Source organism: Enoplosus armatus, chromosome 3 (genome assembly GCF_043641665.1).
Source record: "Enoplosus armatus isolate fEnoArm2 chromosome 3, fEnoArm2.hap1, whole genome shotgun sequence".
Lineage (NCBI taxonomy): Eukaryota > Metazoa > Chordata > Actinopteri > Centrarchiformes > Enoplosidae > Enoplosus > Enoplosus armatus.
Window position 1 is genome coordinate 14,998,028 of NC_092182.1, and position 21,662 is coordinate 15,019,689.

The 21,662-nt window shown below is 38.0% G+C and overlaps 1 protein-coding gene across 2 annotated transcripts; it reads right to left on the reverse strand.

Annotated features, from left to right (window-relative positions):
- Window positions 1-232: 232 nt before the first annotated feature.
- slc6a22.1 (solute carrier family 6 member 22, tandem duplicate 1) lies at window positions 233-20,302 on the reverse strand. 2 transcript variants are annotated; one of them, XM_070901958.1, is made up of 15 exons: window positions 20,232-20,302; window positions 10,455-10,645; window positions 9,885-10,019; window positions 7,902-8,042; window positions 7,211-7,298; window positions 6,978-7,110; window positions 5,788-5,922; window positions 5,248-5,351; window positions 4,661-4,785; window positions 4,384-4,496; window positions 3,596-3,733; window positions 3,389-3,491; window positions 3,202-3,302; window positions 2,245-2,415; window positions 233-2,159 (listed from the first exon to the last, which is right to left on the reverse strand). In XM_070901958.1, the coding sequence occupies exons 1-15, from the start codon at window positions 20,300-20,302 to the stop codon at window positions 2,049-2,051; spliced, it is 1,860 nt and encodes a 619-aa protein (XP_070758059.1). In that variant the 3' UTR covers window positions 233-2,048. The 2 variants fall into 2 exon arrangements, with proteins under 2 accessions (XP_070758059.1, XP_070758060.1); XM_070901959.1 differs by lacking the exon at window positions 20,232-20,302 and adding an exon at window positions 16,494-16,597.
- Between the last annotated feature and the right edge of the window lie 1,360 nt (window positions 20,303-21,662).

Below are 21,662 nucleotides of genomic sequence, written 5' to 3' on the forward strand. Positions count from 1 at the left end.
GGCAAATGGTTGCTTTTTTGCACCTCCAGCATTTATGGACCTCTTGTCCATGTTAACTTAAAGAAAGAAGATCATGTGAAATGATTGCTACTAAGCTACTAAATGGACCTCGTGGTGAGATTGTTTATTCAACTGCTGTTTCCAAGGTCAAGAATGAACGGTGAACCTCAGCTTTAAAGCCAACATAGATGAGAAGTCCTCAAAGTGCTCAAAAACTCTACAGTTCCTTGACAACTGGACAAACTCCATCTGCTGATGAAGATCATGTGATCTGATCAAAAGCCTCAGAACTACTCAACGGATTCTGTGGTGAGATTAAGTTATTGATGTGTGGTGTTTCAGCTTTGTTGGAAATTGTTTGAAAATTCCTTGTGTTGGTGCATTCAAGGACAAAACAGATTATGCATTTTGACTCCTTTAATGGGCTCTATACACTTCACCATCTGTGTAGGGTTCACAAAACAAATCATTTTTGAATTATTTCCAAATTACAAATAACATTTTACAAACAATTTAATTTACAAATAGTTGATTTTTAATGGTCTAAAAATAATCACATGAATCACATTAATACCCGATTGCCTCATTCATGGACAGTATTTAAAGAGTGGCAGAGTTTAATAAGATTTAAATCATGAAACAACTTAATTCAATCACACACTTCCATTAATAAAACATTAACTAACTGTTTGTTCATGATGTATTTACTGTTAACATTTGGTGATAAAAATAAAATGTGGCTTTGTCAATTTAAACATAAATTCACACTTTCTGACATTTTCTTTTAAAAAACTAATTATAAATGTGAAAAATGTCATATTACAGCATTTATGTGTTATACAAGGAACTATTGCCCAAACTTTCAATGATACATGAAATATGAATGATACAAAATTATACAAACATTAACCTACAAACTTGATAAATGAGTATTTTGTATAAAAACTATAATTAAACAATCTTAAAGTTGAGACTGCAGTAAAAATATAATCTATACAACTCCGTTAAAAATATCCATCCTAAAATTCCTGTGATTCTGACCGTTGCAGCCAACAGGTTTGCATGGCGTTACTCTTATGCATTTGGTACTTCCATCATCACAGTCGAACTAGTTGGCATTACCAGTACTCTGTACAGGTCAGAGACACTTTAGTGTTGGGACAGCCTGGTGGCTCAGTCAGCTAAGGTGCATGCAGTGTCCACGGCTTGAATCTGACCTTTATTGCTGGATAACCTTTACTCTTTAATGTCATTGCTTTATTTGGTTATAATTTACAATGACAATTTGAAATTTACTTTATGTCATTCTCAGTGACCTTAAAGTGACTTGAATTTTCAATCTCTATGGCTTATTTGGCGTGTGTTTATCAGTCTTTATCAGTGTTTGTCAACGTTACATAACTCCAAATAGTTAAACCAACTGGTTAAAACAAAACAAAACAAAACAAAAAACACTCATATTCTCAACTCTTTTTCTTCAAACAAGTAACAATTACAAATATCAGTTTGAATTTGCGCATGAAAGTTAATTCATGACCTTTGGGTCATTGAGATAATCTAAAGTTTTAAGGTCCACTTGCTAGTAGAGCTAGCCAGACAGAATACTAATCGATTTATTGCTTTTCATTCATCAAGCAAAAATTCCAAACATTATCTCGTTCCAGGTTCTCAGAGGAGAGGATCTGCTGATTTTCTCTGTTTTATATTATTGTAAATTGAATGTATTTTGGTTGTTGACTCTGATCTGGACAAAACAAGACATCTGAAGACATCCCTTTGGGCTCTGGGAAGTTTTTATATGCATTTGTCACTATTTTCATTCAAACACGAAACAATTAATCGTAAAAAAACAACAGCTCAATTGATAATGAAATTAATCATTAGTTACAGCCCTACTCGCACTCGCTGACAGCACTGATGAGTCAAGCACCTAAAGGATTGGGAACCACTGCTTTGAAAATAACATAAAGTAGGACCACTGGATTGAAGGCAAGCTTTTCCTTGTGCCTCACGGTGTTTCAGGTATCTGAAGCTGCTCCGGTTCGTCTTTAGGACACCATGCTGTCAGAGGATGAGGCCAAGTTGAGCAGTTCATGCGCTTTCTTCTCAGATTTGTTCAAAGAAAGGTCTTCTGCTGGAGTACATAAGATGGAGATCCTCTAACAAAGAAGAATATAGGTTTTAATAAAAAAAACACAGGTTTTTGGAGACATGTTGACCCATTTACATATACAAACAGCTTACCTGTCGCAGTGTACCGGGAGTGATGCTTACGTTGTACAGCATGAAGAGAGGAACCATGAGTGTAGAGGAGAGAGTGAACCACCAGCCAAGAGCATAGCCCCACCATGGATACTCAGCTGTGTTGTTGAACTTCAGAGGAGTGTATTTGACCAAGGAGAAAACAAATGTTCCCTGAAAGTAGTCATGGAGAAAACAGTTCAAGTCTTGGGAAGACAGTTTACAAAATGTTAAATGAACCCCAAATCACCTCAAGCTACAAAGGAGTGAAAGTGAAATAATTTAAATTGAACAAATGCATTCACGGGGCTGTAGTAAGAGTGATGCGCTTCATATATATTTTGTTTTTCTTTAGTTCCCAAACCAAAAACACAAGAGAAAAAGTGTCAGGAATGGATTAAACAGTGTGTATATTTGCTCTAATGTAAACTGCAATTGTTAGCATGTCATGTGCTAACTAGCTTCAAACCACAGTATTATAGCATTACTTCCAAGGCCAAGGAGCTCATCATAAACTAACTACAGTGGTTTGTGGGGTTACAAGTTACGTTAAAAAAAGCCCTGTTCACAACTAGCAGATCCATTGTGTAGAATTTCCCCACTATGTGGAAGCTGGCCCTGGATGCTATCAGAGTTTAAGCTAATATGGAGCTAAAGTTAGCTTATTCGATAGCTAGCTACAGGTGAAATCTTCCAGTATTTCAGCCAGCAAAACCAATGGTCGCCCTTTAGGAATGAGAAGCCTGCTTGTGTCTACTTATGTTTCAAATCAAGGAATCATTGTTTTGCAAATCAGTGATTTTCAAGAAGTAAATCTACACTGTTATTGTGCTGTTACACAACAGGGGCTTGACAGGCGTAGCAACAGTAACTATGGGGGTGGGGTGGGGGGGGAGGGGGGGGGGGGCTTAGCTAATGGTCAATTGGCAACTGACTGAGTGAACTTTTACTGCAACTCACCATGCATATTACTGGAGTGATGTATTTCAAACAATGCTTAATCAGGGGAAAAGGCTTGTATCCAATCATGTCCTCTATGTTTTCATAAAACCGGTCTGCACCTGTAAGTGGATGGAAACACTGTGGTGAACGAATTCATTGTCACAGTAAAGAAACCATTGGACATTCCTCTTGTTCATTAACTCACCGTAAACCCATCCAATACACACAGACTGCAATGTGGCAAAGAGGAGTAGAGTCATCCCACTGCAGGCGTAGTAGTCAAACAACTGGAAGATGTACAGTCCTCCCTGTGTGTGAGATGGGACCTCAGTTAGCTGTTGTGTTGTGGTCTTTTAACGTAAGGGAAAAAAGCTTATTGTAAAAGTGGTGTGACATTTTAATTTGATCTTACTTCTGTGACCATCACAAGGCCCATGAAGAAACTAACAACACAGACAGCGAGCAGAAGAAGTTTCCGTCGATGGCCAACGTGGAAGAAGGAAGGATTCATGTCAGAAATTGCTGTGGCGATTGCTTCCAGACCTACAAACTGAAACACAGACCTCACAGTTACACATTGACTCTGCACATGCTGCACACATCCATACAAACTTTGCAGAGATGATTTCATAATAATTTAGTAAGTACTCAGGGAGTGCATACCTCTGCCAAGGCTGCATAATTATTTTTTTAATAATGATAAAGATAAGATTTTTTTTAAATCTGCATCCGGATCCGGATCTGCATCAAAATACACAAAGTGACAAAAAATGATGGGATACATGAGCCAGATTTGTTGTCATATTAGTAAGTGCAGTAGTTCATGATGAAATGTTCTCACAATGTTAAGAAACCCTTTCAAAATCTCCTGCATCTGATCCTTGATCTGAATCCACATTAATAAAAATGATTAATCTTTTCTTTGCCCAATGCTGAACTTATCAAAATTCATTCAAATCCTTTGGCTAGTTTTTTAGGTATTCTGGTAACTAACGCAATGTATGCATCACAAATGTAAGGCAAATGCAACCTATTATTATTACTGTAGCTTTTCTCCACGTCACCCTGAACATAATGCATTCACAATTTTATTTCACGATCATTAAAGACACACTATCCTATATTGAAAACTTAAAACTTTCAAGAGAGAAACAAAACTGCTGTTCTGATTTTCTCAGTTCTAAGGAAGAGTCAGCTCACCTCACTGTCCAGTCCCAGCAGGATGATCATAATGAAAAAGAATATGGCCCAGAGCTGAGGAAAAGGCATCATGGCGACTGCTCGAGGGTAAGCAATAAACGCCAAGCCGGGACCTGCAGTGAGAATGAGCCAAAAGAAATAACGGACATCTGATTATTTTTCTGCAGTTGAGTCTCTCTTATGGCCTAAAACTACAATGCTCAGTAATTGAATGGTTCATTAATTCCTTGTCGTATTCTCAGTTGCTGTTATTATCCAAATATATCTATATCCTCACCTGACTCTGCCACTTTTGATATGTCTGTGTTCTGCTCATATGCCATGAATCCCAGTGCAGAGAAGATGGCAAAGCCAGCTACAAAACTGGTCCCACTGTTCAGAAGGCACAAGTACACACAGTCCCTAAAAACAAAAAGACAAAAATATTTTATTTTGTATTAAATGTATAAAATGTTCACATTTTGCGTTCCGTAGTTGTGACTCTCATCCTAAACTGGCCTAACAAGGGAAATTAAATGTTTGGATTTGACTCCTGAATCCCTGAAATATTTTTGAAGGAAACTATACTTCAACACGATGGGGTTTCCCATTTGTTTAAATTACTCTGAAATATATTGCCCAAAATGGGCTCATATGTTCTGGCCACATTAGGCTCTGAGGTGTATTTTGAAATTTAGTTCTGTATTACATGTAATAAAAATGTTGCTTGTCATATAATTTTGTATGAATCTTGTTGCGAACTATTGTGCTTTTAAAATCACTGGCCTGCTGTAGCTGCTACTGTTTGTACTGAAATGTGTTCTTTATTTTGTGTGTTTTGTACCCAAACTGAAAAACACATCATAGATATTATGTCAAACTTACTTGTAACAGTTATTGTTGTACTTATTATAACTGCCAAGTGCAGTTAGACACCCAATGCAAATGGCATAGGAGTAAAATATCTGTGTGCCAGCATCCATCCATACCTGAAAGACAAAGGGCATGTTTTCATCTACAATAAATTACATATATTTAAGGCTTTTATTGTATGTTGCAACTCTACAGTAAATCTGGACAGAACCCCCTCATGAACATTTGCTAATGTTTTACACAGCTGTCGACTTCAATGACATCAGCAAAGCCTGCAAATACAGTTTCAGTGAAAAAAATGTATGAGTAACCCATGCTTTCAACCTCCTGAACTCTGTTTCCCTCTTAACTTTCCACTGAAGTAGCTTTGCGTATTTACAATATGTCATATGTATTAAATGTTGTGTTCATGTTTGTGTCAGCGTTTTTTTTTTTTGGAAACTTCAAATAAACTGCTGTGTTTGCTTATCCAAACAACATGTGTTTGTAATGAAGAGGCGGTAGTTTCAGTAGAGCCACATATCATCAAATCCTAGTGAAAACTGCTCGTACCTGTGGATCACTGAGGCGGGATGGATCTGGGTAGAGGTAGAACTTGATCCCATCTAAGGCCCCAGGCAACGTGAGTCCACGAACAAGCAACACCGCCAGCATCACATATGGGAATGTGGCAGTGAAGTAAACTACCTGTGGGAGAGCCATGGTGAGGGGTTTATTTATGGCAAAATTATGATCATCGATAGCTGTGTTGCGCTCCAGAACTAATATTCAGCATTGCTTTATTTCAGTTGGTTTGAGGTATTGTAGCATACATCAAACACATAATAATCCTCACTTACACTGGATCCTGTGGAGAAGTTATAGGAACCACACTTCACCACCCAAAAGCCTAAAGGTGCAGGCGCTTGAATTATTAAGAAAACATACTGTAGCTTTAAAGTCTACAGCAGCACTAGCAGCTCTGTGAGGCTGTACGTAGGCACAGCAGTCTTTTGAGCTAAACGCTAATGTCGGCATGCTGACATGCTAACAATGACAATGCTAACATGCAGGTGTTTTAAATGTTTACCATGTTCACCTTCTTAATTTAGCATGTTTAGCATGTTAGCATGCTAAATTAATATTTGCTAATTAGCACAAAACAAGAAGCATTGCTGAGGCAAATGGGAATGTCAGTAGGTTTGCGAGTATTTGGTCATAAACCAAAGTGTCAGACGAACTGAAATTTTGACCTGATGTTGGAGAAGATGAAAAGTTAAGAGATCACAAGTGAATATCATCTTGAGGGGGCATGAAAATGTGCACCAGATTTCATAGTAATCCATCCAACAGTTATTGAGATATTTCACTCAAACCACAAATGTCAACCTCATGGTGGCGTTAGATGAAAAGGATTTGTCCTCTGGCCACCAACAATATCTGCCCAAATTTCATAGAAATTGATTCAACAGTTGTTGAGATATTTCAGTCTGGAACGAAGTGGTGGACTGACTGTTCTTCTGGTAAACTTTATTTTGATGCCTGGAAACATTTATGATCAACCATGAACTTTGTATCATCTTCTCAACCTGTAATTAATTGTAGCAATAGAGGCACTGTATCTTGCAAAGTGATTGCAGTGTTTTTGAAGAGAATGTTTGCTGGCCAAAAGTATTGTTATCCCATTCCTAATGCGTTGTCCTTTAACAGTTAAGAGTTGCTTGGTACTTTGCATACAACATGTCCTAATGTCCTTGTCCTACCTTTCCTGTGGACTTTACTCCTCTCCAGACACAAAAGTAACAGATGATCCAGGACAACAGAAGACACAGAGCCAACTCCCATCGGATGCCGCCTAGCTCATGCGCACTTCCTGTGACATTCAAAATTCTTCTCCTGCAAATCACATTTTCATTCATAATTCATAAATGTCAAGTCTGAGAGTTTCAGAGCTTATTGTCATATTTGAATTTTTGGATTTAATTTTCATACTCACTCCCAAAACTCTCTCACTGGTGATGTTGCATTTTCGGCTACAGTCCAGTTTGAATGATAAGCCCTGCGATCAAACTCCACACAGGTTTCTGTTGCAATGGAAAACAGGATGTTTTAAACAAGGCATTCAAGGACGTATACGCACAATATCAAATTCTTCCTTTGTAAAAAGCCTTTAGACCTTTGGCAACATATTTAAGTTGAATTAAGAGACAACCTATTGTACTCCTATCATATCCCTCTCTTTTTTTATTCCTGCATGTAAATTGTGCTTGTATTTAAATTGTTTAAAATAACAATAATGTGTGGTATCTGAAGGAGGGAATTTACACAAGTATGATGTGGAAACTTAAAAACATACATGGACTTTTCAGGGAAGTAAGAGACATCTTGTGTCTGGAGGGGATCTTTAAGTATGTTATGTAACCTGAAGTTGAACAGGCAGAGCAAACCTGGCCCCTTGACACTTAAAATGTTTCCAGCAGCTGGACCTTTGATGATTTATCTCTAAAGCACCGAGTAATATGACACCTAACACAATAAAACTGAACACTGAAAGGGAAATAATCAGCCATGATGATTTCACCACACTTTAGTGCAATAATGACTCATTGCATTTGCACAAAGATTCATGATAACGAGTGTTTGTTTCCATGTGTGTTTATTCAGTCAGATCACAGACTGGGACCTACCCGTGTTCCAGCTGTTTCTGCAACTCGCCCAGGGAAGTTCAGAGTTGAAAGAGAAGAAGAGATACAGGAAAGCCCAGGCCAATATGATGATGTAATAGATGCTGGAGTATAAAACAACCACCTGATTGCCATAACCCATCCCTGGAAACAAACAAACAAACAAAAAGTATTTAATCACTTTAACACTTGAAAGTAAACAACATCTAATTATGGCTGTCAAAAACTTTTAGAATAAATTAAAGTAACATACTAAATATAGTATTTTACTGTGATGTCTTGTTATTGAGTCTTTTTTGTGCCAAAATATTAAAGACTAATTTGATTAATGATTAATTATACATAAACCAGTTTAATTTGAAGCTATTAAACAAACAATTACAATAATACTAGATTTGTAATAAGCATAGTAATAATCATAATATAAAAATATATGAACTAAAAAATTGGAACAGAACATTTTGAAGTTTTAATGAAAAAGGAAAATATTGCAGTAATTACAGTGATTAAATATACAAAAATCAACAAATTTTAAAGTGATTACATTACCTCACATTTAAATGCTGTATAAAACAAATAAAATAAAACTCAAGTATTAAAAAACGTATTAAACAATAATAATATAAATAATATATAAAAATGTGAAAAAATGTATGAAAAAGGAAAATATTACAGTAAATGTTGCTTGACTTATTTTGTATTTTGTTTGGCACACAGGAATACAGTTCCTTCTAGACTTTAGCCACAAAAAGTATGTAATTGTTTTTGCAATATACAGACAGGCAGCTAAGTGACGGATACTGTTCAACAACAGGCTGTTCTTGTTATTTCTACTGTTGCAAAGTTACTAAAGACATGTCTGCTCGACTGCATGTGTACATGAGAAAGATAAACATCAATTTGTAACTCATTCAGACCCATGATGGCTCACAGGAGGCAATATATAACCAATGCGATCCATCTGTCAAAGACGAAATACCTGTTGATTATGCATGTAATGGTTCACCAAACCAGACAGTTTGTTGGGTTTCTTAGAAAAGATGGTGTAAAACTGGATGAACAACTTTTATTTTTAATAATTTCTTTGCTAAAGAATCTGAGCAGCAGACATGTTAAACATAAAAAACATAAATTAACTAGGTGTAACCTAGAAAGAAGAGATGGAAGAGAGCTAAGCTAACCCAACTTGGCCCGAAGGCTGCTCCACTACCCAGCCTACTCCTGGCTAATGTCTGGTCGCAGGAAAAATGGAATAGACGAAATGGGACTCAGGCTAACCCAGCAACGGGAAATCAGAAAATGTTGTGCCCACATCACACAGAGACCTGGCTCCATCTCAGCATCCCGGATCAAGCTATTGTACTCGACGGGCAGACTGTGTTCCACACCAACAGAACACAAGACTCTGTGTTAACATCAATGATGCTTGGTGCTCAAACGTGGTCAAATTTAATGGACAATGATTCCTTCTTCTGTGTGTTGGTTCCTTCTTCTATGGTTCTATGTGTGTGCAGCATGAAGGGGCTACGACTTACATTTCATTGTGCAACCCTATGTTGTAAGACCACACTTTTTTCGTGAAATACTCCTGAGACACATGTTTGCCTGTAATTCCTGAGATTCCCCTTTGACAAGAATTTGTCAAAACTTGTCCGGACTCTCATCTTTAAGTTGTGGAATTTTTTACCAACAGGTCAAATGACTCAACATATCATCACATATCCCTGCAAGATTTCTAGCAACAATGTGAGCACATAAAAACTCTGCTCTAATTTGCAGAAAGACAGCGTATTTGTAAGATCAATCCTCTGATGTGCCGCATTAAATTTGAGAGGTTGCAATTTGAAAAAAAGTTCACACTACATTGTCTCTAATTATAATAACTTCATGTCATGCATTCTACTGTAAAGATATCGTCACCATGCCATCTTTAATGTTTAAATACACATATGTATTTGATTTCACATGGATACTCTAGATCTTTACCTTCAAAAAGGGGACAAATTTTCTTCCAGCAGGTGATACTTCCCTGCTTGGTGTACTGGCCGAGAGACGTCTCCAGGAGAAACAGGGGGATGCCGCAGGTAAAGAGGAAGAGTACATAAGGGATGAAGAACACCCCTTGGGAAAAAGGAGAGTTACAGTACAGCACATAAGTTGTTTGTTGGTTGAACACTGAAGTCTATAGGAATCACATTGAGATGAGCACAATTATTAGAATATGAATGTATGTTGACAGAGACAGAAGAAACTGCTAGATGACAGCACAAGCAGGATTTGTAGTCTGGGTGCAGTTACTCTTTAGAAAAGGAGGAGCTTTATAGATTTTGGCAAGTCTTGGGTATCACAAATGAAGGTAGTATTTACATAGTAGTTCTGAACTGAGATTTTGGATACTGACAAAAAATTCTCCTTTCAATTTTAAGTCAACATATATTTGTATATTTGTTGCCCTCAAGTGCTGTCACAGTTTGAATTGTTTTAGACATTCTGCATGTGTACTTTTGAAGAAAGTAGCTGGTTTTGTTCCTTCTTTGAATAATAATTAAAACTCACCTCCTCCATTTTTGTAGCACAAGTAAGGGAACCTCCACACATTTCCCAGGCCTATGATTTGTCCTGCAACAGCCAAGAGGAACTCAATTTTGCTGGACCATTGTCCTCTGGGCAGGGTGCTGGGTGCAGGATGGGCTGTTCCCATGTCCAGCTTTAAATTGATCTCTGGACCATAATGCTTATCCATCACACTGTAACGAGAGAAGGGTTAATAAAATTATTTTTAGATAAGAGATTGATCACAGCAGGAATATTGGCGTGATTTAATCACTGTATATTAATGATCAAAATCCACACAATGGCAGCAGTCTTACTGCATCAGGTCAACAGAGGGTCAGTGCTGCTTGGCATGAGGATAATTCTTCCATCAATGTTGCTTTTGTGTTGTTGCCTTGGATTTGATGTGGGAGTGAAGCAAACAGACTGGAAAATATGTGTGCTACTACATTACTGTTAAAAAGCTTCCAATCCTGAGAAGAAGAATTAAATAAAGCTTCTGCACAGCAAGCTTGACTGGTGGCAATACATCAGTCCAGTGGATTTTTGAGGCTGATACTAATATTGATATTTGGGAGTTACTTTACCCTAGTTTGGCTTTCTGAACTGCAAATTTCTTGTTTCTTATCGGCCAGAATATATGACGATATGTCTACAATCAGCTAATATTGGCGATAAAATGGCCTAGGATAGTCTGGATTAACAGAAAATGACCACTGGACAACAACCCTGTCAAAGGCAGTGAATAATCATTGTTATGTTTGGGGTGCTTTAAATAAAAAGAAATTCTAAAGGTTTTTATTGTATCATTTGTAATGACATTGTACAGTCGCAACATGGTCATCTTCGTGCTTCGAGTACAGTACAAATTTAAAGAGACAGTCCAACCAAATATTTGAGATTATGAAACACTAGCCATCTGTAGACCAGAAAAGTTGTATAACTCATCTTCAGGACATGGTGATGATGCCCATGATTGTCTTATTCTTTCATGTGAATGTGGTAAATAGTCGACCAACTTTGTTAAGAGAGATAGACTTTAGTTTACCTTCATGACTCACGCCCCCAGGCCTAAACTGTAACAAGCACTGCACAAACAAAAAGTACAAACAACTCATGTGCTTAAGTTCTCTATGTGAACATACCTCAAGTTCATGTGGTCAAAACAAATTAAAGATGAGTCTTTACCTGCAGAGATGAAAAGTGAGGCAGTGTTTGTTTACTATATGATGTATCTTGTTTGTGTTAGTGAGCAGCTAACTGTCTCCCACCTATCCTGTCTCTCTTCACCTGTCACTATCTAATTGAGGCAAAATTGCCCGACAGAATAATAATAATAAAAAGAAAGTTTGAGTTGGTGCTGACAAGTTGCATAAATCAATCAAAGATGTTGGAGATGACTACTGGTGTCAGTTAATGTTTGTGCGTGAGTGTACTGGGCAGTAAAAGACTGTGTCATATTCAAAGCATTACACAACGTCTATAATGTGTTTCTAACCCACACATCATGCCATACTACCTGTTTTGGGGAACAGTCTTATTAGGGCACCTAATTATGGGACCTATTATGCTAATTAAGCTCTATATTTTTATTCTGGGACACCCCTAGAGTAGCTGAGCATGATTCCCAGTTCAAAAAAGTCCTTATTTATCTTATACTGGCCCTTCATGCCGCCCCTCTGTCTGAAACAAGCCATTTTATGTCCTGTCTCTTTCATCGGAAACGTAGCGTTCAGAGCAGTCTGAAGCCTGAGCTTTTTGCTCACAGGGAATACTTTAACATATGTTTACCTCATTATTTTAAACTTTGGCAACGTTTGATATGAATATCTGACATTGTAACATTATATGACAGAAAATAAGGAAATAGGTCCCCTTTAAGAAAGCCGTAGCTCTGGTGGTAAAGCAGGTTGGTCACATTTCAGTGTTCCTGAGCAAGACAATGAACCACAGATTGCTAGCCAAATGTAACTCGGTGTGTAAAAGCCGTCTACCATGTTAATCTAATGTTGTGATACAGTGTGGTGTATTCACCCAGGAGGATGAACTTGATGGACTTTTGGAAGTTGCTTGAGCAAATCACAGTGTATTCAATGGGAGGAGTATCACATCAATGCTCTGTGGGCACAGTGGTTTGATAAAGAGTCGAACTGACTTTCTGAAAAGGGTGTAGACAGGGCACATGAGGAGGGTGTTCCAATATGCTTTTGTTCTTTAGGCGTCAGTACGCTTCTATTGAAGTGCTTGTTAGATGGTTGAACAGCATCAAAAATCATTTTGTAACTTTCTGAAACCAACAATCTGACATTCACAGTTACTTCTGATGGGATTAAAAAAGAAAGTGTATACCATATTTGAGCGATAATCACGTGTCGCTCCTCTCTATGACCGTGGTCGCGTGTGGCCACTCAGAACAGCTTTAAACACCTTCAGACGTGGTTGTACGACACAAATTAGTTGGTCTTGATTGTGTGGTGTTTCTGTGTCTCTCTGAAAATGATCTCTCTGACAGTCCACTGCCATAGTAGATGCCAATCGATTATCTCGAGTGGTGTCCCCACACATTAGACTTTCCTGTTTCCTGATCCTGTTTCTGTTCACAAGAGACATTCCTCCACTTGGTGTGATGTTCAAACCAGGGACAAGACGGTACCGCTGCTCTAAACATTATGACATAACTGTCATGTTTATCATTTATTCGGTTCATGTCATATAAAGGGTGTCATTGTTATCCTGGAAGACAACACTCTGTTGGGACAGAACTGCTCAATATAAGAAGAGTATGTTTACTCACAATGGATCTCATTCATTAATAATTGTATGGAAAATGTCTTACTTTGTGCACAAATAAATAACAATTAATAACTTCTTGTTTCAAACAGGATTTAATTTGCTTTAAATTATTTAGCTTTTTTGCTTTTGTCTGATAAGCCTATTAAACTATTAAGCCTTCAGTCCAACCAGACATGTTGTGCAAGAATACATTCTTATTTAGGACTTATTGTTGTTGTTAATGGCTTGTAGAACAGGTTTGTGTTTCAATGTCCACAGACAAATCTAAACAGCACTTACACTGAAGTAAAAACTAGTTGTAGCAAAACATGTCATTTGACTAACCCTGACCTTAACCATTAACCTCACTCTAGCTCTAACAACTTCATCATGGGTGATAATTAGGTTATAATAAAGTTATATCCAGTCCTTAACCTAAATATGAACAAAACAACAGAAAACCAAATCATGGAATAGAGACACATGGGGATTCAGTATCTCAAGGACTCTCCTGCAGAAGGAGACACTACTTAAACCACAAGACTATCTGTCACCCAAATATTTTTTCACTTGTCTGGCATACTGGAGCGGTCCACTAGAACGTCAACAACAACAAAAACCAAAAGCACTTTTGTCAAGACTAGTAGTGTAAAAATTGTGTGCGTGAAATCCATAGACCAATATTACACTTTGTATTGTGAAGTTTTAAACCAACAATTTGTAATATTTGTCAAACGTCTTTAGAGCTTAGAAAAGCTGTTTTATTTGCGTGTAATATCTTCTTAGTGTAATCAATAGTCAAGAGCCACAGGAGCTAGGGAATGTGACACTAATGGCAACATGTCGTGACACCAGGTAGGCAAAAAAACATAATGGGAGTTTGCGCTGGGTGAGAAACTTTCATTGTGATGAATGGCCCCCATCTCAAAACACAGTATACAGGGCTGTTTCCAAGACCTTTCTCTATTAATTACTTACAAAGTAAAACGTTCATATACATTGTTCATATTCGAAATCATTCTTATTTCAAGTGTCACCAGTTTCTCTTTGAGAGATACAAAATTACAGAAGGTGTGTGTCTTAACTCCGTCTGCAAGACTCAGTTCTGTTTGCTTGCTCAACAGACCCCAAATCACCGTTATTTTGGAAGCAAAAGTATCCTAAATATTTTCCAGCACCACATCAACAGTTGCATTAGAAAAGAGCTGTCGTTAAGTAGAGTGACTGCTTTGTATCTTGTATTCAGGTGCAGGGTGTATGTGCAGCAGGGAGGACGATTTTATTTTTAAAATCTATTTGGATTAGAATCATGTACTTTTTATCGTAGGCAGGCAGATACTTGTCCACCTGAGAGTGAAGGTCAGACTAGGCTTCTGTACTGAAGCTCCAGGCAACTTTGTGTATATCATTTTGTAGTGTTGTCAAAATTTCTAGATCGTTATTGTAACGCACCCTACTGCAATACATCAGTACAATGCATTGTAACAAGACCAACACTGTGTCCCTGGTCCATACTAATTCTATATGCTATGTACTACATACTAATCATCATGTTATATTGTTTTAACAGTGAGTATATAAACAAAACAACATCCTTAATACATAAAACTTAATACTAACAGGAAATGACACAATACGTGCAACATCAGACGTCCATTAAACTGCGACTTTGGAATGTCACTGCAAGTTAAACTTCACAAATAGAAAGCAGAATTTCTTTCTTAGGACTGGTTACATATTTTTGTTTTCCAAGATCTTTCTGGAGCTGTGTCACCACAACCCACAATTTATTTTTACATTTTTATTTTTCCAGCCGTGAGCAGCTACTCCATTTCCTTTGTGCACTGCATTGTGGGAGAAAAGTGCATGGTATAGGCCAGTGTGAGCACACTATATACCTGTGAGCCTGTGAGGTTGTACTTGAGCTAAATGCTCAGCATGCTTACAATGACAGTGCTAACATGCTGATGTTTAGCAGGTACAGCTAATTAAACACAAAGTACAGCTGAGGCTGATGGGAATGTCATTCGTTTAGCAGGCATTTGGTCATAAACCAAAGCACTGGACAAATGAAAGTGACCTGCTTGTGGTGCGAGACGAAAGGTCAGGGGATCACCAAACTCTGCAGGATTCATCTACTACATTTCTGTACAGCATTTCATGGCAATCCAACAATTGCTGTGATATTTCAGTCTAGACCAAAGTGGTGGACCGACCGACACTGCCATCCCTATAGCCACACATTTATTGTGGCTAAAACGTAGTGCTGTTGATGATAACCAGACAGAATACTCCACTATTATGTTTCAGCTTTTTTTTTAATATTTTTTTTCTGGCTGAAACTAGTGGAACAGATATGCTATCGCAAATTAGTTGCACAGGAATGTAAATCCTTGGAACAGAGTGACCAAGTTCTTTGCCTATCAGATATTTTCTATCTGAACAGACAATCACAAAACCTTCTGGAGTCTGGTGGAAAGTCACCAGTTGAGCATGCATGAACAATACTGACAAGTGGACAAATACAAGGAGGAGGCAAGACTAAACAAGACCAATGGCTCAACAAGTTATGGTAGTCTTCCAAAAGGCCTCAGATAATATCTTTGCTCTACATGTGAACAAACCTTGACAGAAACATACAACCCAGTCCACCACCGACAGGGAAGTGTGGGCTTAGTGATAATCAGTTTTCTGTTTTGGTTATCTGACTGTCTCAGACCATGTATGTAAAAATCACATCACAACTCCATTCTGTTACTCTGCTGTTTAATAACGTCAATAGCTGTTCTGCTTTAAGATTTCAGATGCTGAAAAAACCTTTAAGAATATATGCATGCAGCTTGTATTTTCTGAAAACAATCATACATCAACAATGCATTTATCAGTCAAAGTAACTTTTTAAATTTAGAGTCAAGAGTTTGTTATTATGCAATCTGTTCAAATATTTGCACAAGAGAAAAGCATTTGTTTAAAACAATTGCAAGCTTTTAGTAGCAATAATCACAGCCTGAGGTGATACACTAGACAAGGGAAATAGCTGCTCTCACTGCAGCGTAGCCAATAACCTTTGGCCTACATAATACAGCTACAAGCGCCAAGCACAAGTGCAACCACAAAAGCCCAGCTGTCACTGAACTGCAAGAATACGTTTTCTTCCTGCTTGAGAAATGAAACTGCAGTAGTGAACACTAACAATTTATACAAAAGAAAAAACATAAAGACAGAAAAACCTGCTTTTGACCTTAAGGGAAAGGGATTGGTAAAGAGTACCTGAAAAAGGTCGCTTCACGTCAGTAGTCTGTGGTTCTGTGTTACGCTTCCATTTAGCCCTAGGTGGGATTCATCTGGCGCCTTGTGGGGAAAATACAAGCCTAGATCCCCCAGTCTCCCCTGGACAAGTGTTCTTCTCAGCTCTGACCATGGGTGAGCCCATGAGTGGAGGTTTGAGAGAGCCGTGTTTGTGTGACAATGAGGGAGAGAGAAAGAGAAAGAGGGACAGAGTGAGAGAGGAGGGGGCGGGGATGATATGTGTTTCTGAATGAGCCACTTAAGGCGGAGACTGTTGAACGAGGCCACATGGTCTCGCTGTAAAGAGGAGGGGATTTGCACAGTAGCAAAGCCAGCAGCGTGGCTCTGGCAATGTAGGTCGGCAGTGTGCCATTTTAAAAAATGACATCAGAATTCTGATTCTGATTCTGATTCTGATGTCATTTTTTAAAATGTGTCCAGTTCTGCAAAACTAATGACATTCCCATCAGCCTCAGCTCTGCTCTGTGTTTAGTGCTAACAAACACATGTTACCAATTTTTTTTTATCTTCACCAAGGTGATGAAGATGATAAATAATATACCTGCTAAACATCAGCATGTTAGCATTGTCATGGTGAGCATGTTGGCATGCTGATGTTAGCATTTAACTCAAAGCACCGCTGGGCCTATGAGTAAAGCCTTACTGACTGTAGACTCTGTACAACGCAAAGTTCCCCCCCTTTTAAGGATGCGAGCAATTTTCAACTTGTCAAAAAACTGACTAAGAGAAAGTGACGCAGTCTTTACCTGCTGTGAAGGAGAGGATCATTATTATGATTTCTGCCATTCGTCCTTTTTACTCCAAGATTGCAGTTGCAAACGAAAACGAAGTGCTGCTAGGCATAGTGGCGCAGTGGTTAGCACTGTCGCACGGGCGGTTAAGCTGGTTAGAGCGGGTCGGGGGTTCGATCCCTGGCTGCCCCTGTCATGTTGAAGTGTCCTTGAGCAAGACACTGAACTCTAAGTTGCTCCCAATGGAGACCAGCCCCTTGCATGGCAGCTCGGTCGTGTGTGAGTGAATGGGTGAATGAGACTTAGCTGTAAAGCGCTTTGGTAACCGTGAAGGTTGAAAGGCGCTATATAAGTGAGACCATTTACCATTTACAAAGTCATAAATGGTTGAAGAATGTTGCAGGTTGCTTATTTACGAACAAGCAAGCTACTCACCAGCTTGCGACGCTCCTACAGTGACGAGCGAGAGGTGTTTGAGGCGATGACGTGAGATATATTCACTTGCAGTGGGCCTTCACCATTAGTATTGTTACTGATGAACCATTTTTGTATTGCTAACCCTGAATAAACTGAAACTGGAGAAGTTTAGAATTTTGGAGTTGCATTTTAAGAAGCATAGAGCTGAGGCCAGGACGTGTTGGGTTTAGCTTAGCATAAAGAATGGAAGCAGGAGGAAAAGCTAGCCTGGATATCTCAAAAATACACTTGTCTAATAACTCCCTCATTGCATGGTATCTCATTTGTTTAATCTGTATGTAAACGGAAATGAAAATTTGGCATTTTAGGGGGAATTACATGATGGAGCTACATATTTCTTGACCAACAACAGTTTACGCTCGTCTGTCCAGTATTTCAGGTTTTGGTCACAAAAAGTTGTCAAGATTTGGGAATTTAAAAACACAAATTGCCACTTTTTGTACCAATTAACAAACTAAAGAAAGTAATCATTCAGAATTTGAATGTGTGGCCAATTTATTAAAAATAATGTCTACTTGAAATGGAATGAAACATTTTTTTACAAATAAACCTTAATATCATCAAGATTCATAATACAAAGAGCAATAAATGACCCTGTTGGAGACCCTCCAGTTGGAGGTGTCCTGTCAACATTTTGACGTACGTTTCTTTTATAATACCAGTCTTTGGGGAACATGCTTTTTTCTGATGGGGGGATGGGGGAGGGTAGAGTCATGAATTTCTGTCTGTCACAGCATTATTTTTACTACCAATGTGAGTCACCAAAGAGAGACATTTTCAAATCTTACACATAAAGGCTTTAAATGAAAAAGAAGGCCAGCGGCGGTGCTCATTAACAAGACTTAAATAAAGAGGTCTGCCCTGACACCAGCCTGATCAGCTGACAGCTGTGGACCTGAAGAGTCGACTTGATTGTTTTTTTTTAACGTTTTTTATGAATTGCCCTGGTTAAAGCATCAGCTGAGGACAGAGCAAGTTATTCATATCTGAAACCGTCTGTTGTCCTTTTTAACGCTTTAATTTGCCCAATTGATCTCTATTTCATGATAATAAAAAGAGGGAAAACAACAATCGGAGACCAAATCATCAGTTCATCATCAGTTATTAATGAATGAAATGAAAAGCTAGGACAGCACTCCAATTTGACTTTTTAATGTTTGCCACATTAACTTTTCAGGCAAAAGACGCCCTTCTTTGGCGTGTATTCTGGCAATTTTACAGTCAATATAAAGAGGTGGGGTTAATTATAGGTGACCGCAACCAGCAATTGACAACTGAGGCCACAAAATGTGAGGTCTAGAGTATTACAAAACCACAGTACTGGAAAAGAAAAAGTGAATAATTGAACAGATACAGTATGATTATAACTATACACAATTATAATAAAGCTGAAAGATTTGAGGAACATGTACAAAACTGCAAAAGGGAAACAATTTCTAACAGCAACAAAATATTTTTTACTGCCTCAAAGGCACAGCTGGTGACCCAAGATGATCCTGTCTCTCCCTCCCTCTGTGTCAGTCTCTGTCCCACACAGACACCCTGAGGTGCAACATCCGCAGCCCTCCACCACAACGTTATGTTACGTTCAACACGGACGATTTCAACATACCACACATTTATGCAATATGTTAAACACACTCAAACTCATAACATCGTCTGGTGCTCTGCATTCAGTGTAATGTTTTTTCTCACTTATTTTATTGATACTAAGAACATTAGTATATTGGTAGTATTAGCTTTACTGGTTGTGTCTTTTTCCCTCTATAGTTGTAATGATTTGTATTATTTTATTTAATTATGTGTAGTGTAGTTAAACCTGCAATAACTGATTGTTGATATGGCAAACTAGTTAGCAAACAGTCGCTCAGTCAGACATCCAGCAGTTTTTTCTCTCACACTTTTGAAACGTACATTGTAAACTTTGTATAGCCTGTTTCACAGGTTAATCTTAACTCAAGGTACACTGACTAGCTTTTTCGGGAGCTTTCAACCACATCTGGTCTTCATCCGAGGATGGAGTTTGCTCACTTGCTCACATGACGTAGAGATCCATTCTACATGATACTTACATATTATGACCGCTGATCCATCTCTATGACAATTGTGAGAAATTGTTAAATGATCTGAAAACAGTTAGTATATGGACCATGAGATTATGTTGTCAAACTACTTTCAGTGTCAAGAATTAACCTTCATGCTCAATAGTACAACCTGCTTTGGCAATACTTTATTTAACTATGTTCACGCCAGTAAAGCAGTTTGGCAGTTGCTCCTGCATGCAGTATTTGAGACATAAACTTGAGTAGAACATAAGCAGAAAAACACCAAATTGAAAGCTGTCAGCAAGATAGGTTTTTCTAATTTAACTGACTAAAATAAATCACATATGTAAGCCAAACAAGGTTGTTAGTGGTTTGAAAAACACTTCTGCAGTGAGATCCAATTCCTTACCAATAAAAAAGGGGAATCAGATCTTATGTATACTCACCATTTGTTGTCCTCTGAAGCAGATTGATATCCTCGTGGGTGTCCTGCTGACCCTGTTTCAGCTTTTTCCATTTCAAAATATTCGTCTTCAATCCAGTACTAATTTCTGTCTGTGTATCTCCGACAGAGGATCTTGCAACCACTGTGTCGGGCGTAGTCGGTAGGTAAGATGTTGGACAAATCATTGTACTGGTTGTTAATGAATTATCTTTGGCAACCTCTTTGACAGTGAGGCTGTGCAGGGGTACTACTTCAAAGAAACACAGCTGTGTCCTCCGTTAACAAGACAAGTCTAACTTCCTCGTGAAACTGAGTTACACATACTTGTAATCTTTAAATATTACTTTTATTTTAACATCCTTATAATACTTTTTCTTATTAGAACATTTTGGCTTTTTACCATTCAATCACAAACTTCACAGAATAGTCTGGAAAGATAATAATGCTGCACACCTTCACCTCCTATTTCACAATTATAATAAAGAAAAATTTATAATTTTGGTCCTAACTAAGATTACATAGCATAGAAACATTTTGCCCATGCTTGGTACTGACCTGTTGGATATGAATGATGGAATATTTTACTTAAAAATCACATAGAGCTTTAAGTACAATATGTACACGTTAACTGTTAAGCTAACTCCAGTCCAGGTGGCCGAGGTAATGTATCTGAAACTAACACTGACATTTTACATGTAGTATGAACATAGAAACAATGTGGCATTCAAAAGATGGCCTTATATACTGTGAGGAAGCACCAACTATTTGCTAAACCCCCTCTTTGGTTAAGAAAGGTGGAAAGAATTCTCACACGCAATTTTCTTTCTTTTCTTTATTTAATTTATACAAATACATACAATTGTACTCGGCATTAAAATCTTTGGATGTAAGTTTTTCTTAAGAATATATTGAGCCATAACCTGTCAGAGTTTGAATCCTTTATGGAGGCCATCTTGTGCTGGTGCTTAAAGAGGAAGCACACCTCAACTATAGCCCTTTTATGTGGTGTATGAGTGGGCGGGTTCTCCGATTTGATTGGTCAAAGGATGTGTGATGAATGACAGGTAATTAAGACAAATATTGTATGATGTTCAAATGATTTGCTTACTTTGAAGGTAAAGCATTGATGATGAACATACTGAAGAATGAACTGAGGCTTGGTTGGTATGAGCAAGTTAAGAAAAACATTGTATATTTTTATTAACCATGTCAACTCTCTATTCTGCAGTGCTGACCTGATAGGCCAGTTTGAACTGGCAAGGCGGGCCCTCATACTATATATGTGAGTGCAATGAGAGAGAGGGGACTGGTTAAGGAAGAACAGCACCAGAATTGTTTGAGCTGTGAATGAGTATGAAGTGTTTTTGCTAAATCTCTTTTGTTTCACTTTTTTTTGTTTTTTTTTTGTTTTGGAGACTGAGAATAAAAGTTT

Coding starts and splice junctions, on each gene's coding strand:
- slc6a22.1 (XM_070901958.1), bottom strand. CDS start 20,302: ATGGAAAAAGCTGAAACAGGGTCAGCAGGACACCCACGAGGATATCAA. Junction 5,923..6,977: donor GAGTAAAGTCCACAGGAAAG/GTAGGACAAGGA, acceptor GCTCTCCCACAG/GTAGTTTACTTCACTGCCAC. Junction 3,303..3,388: donor GTGTATTGGATGGGTTTACG/GTGAGTTAATGA, acceptor ATCCACTTACAG/GTGCAGACCGGTTTTATGAA.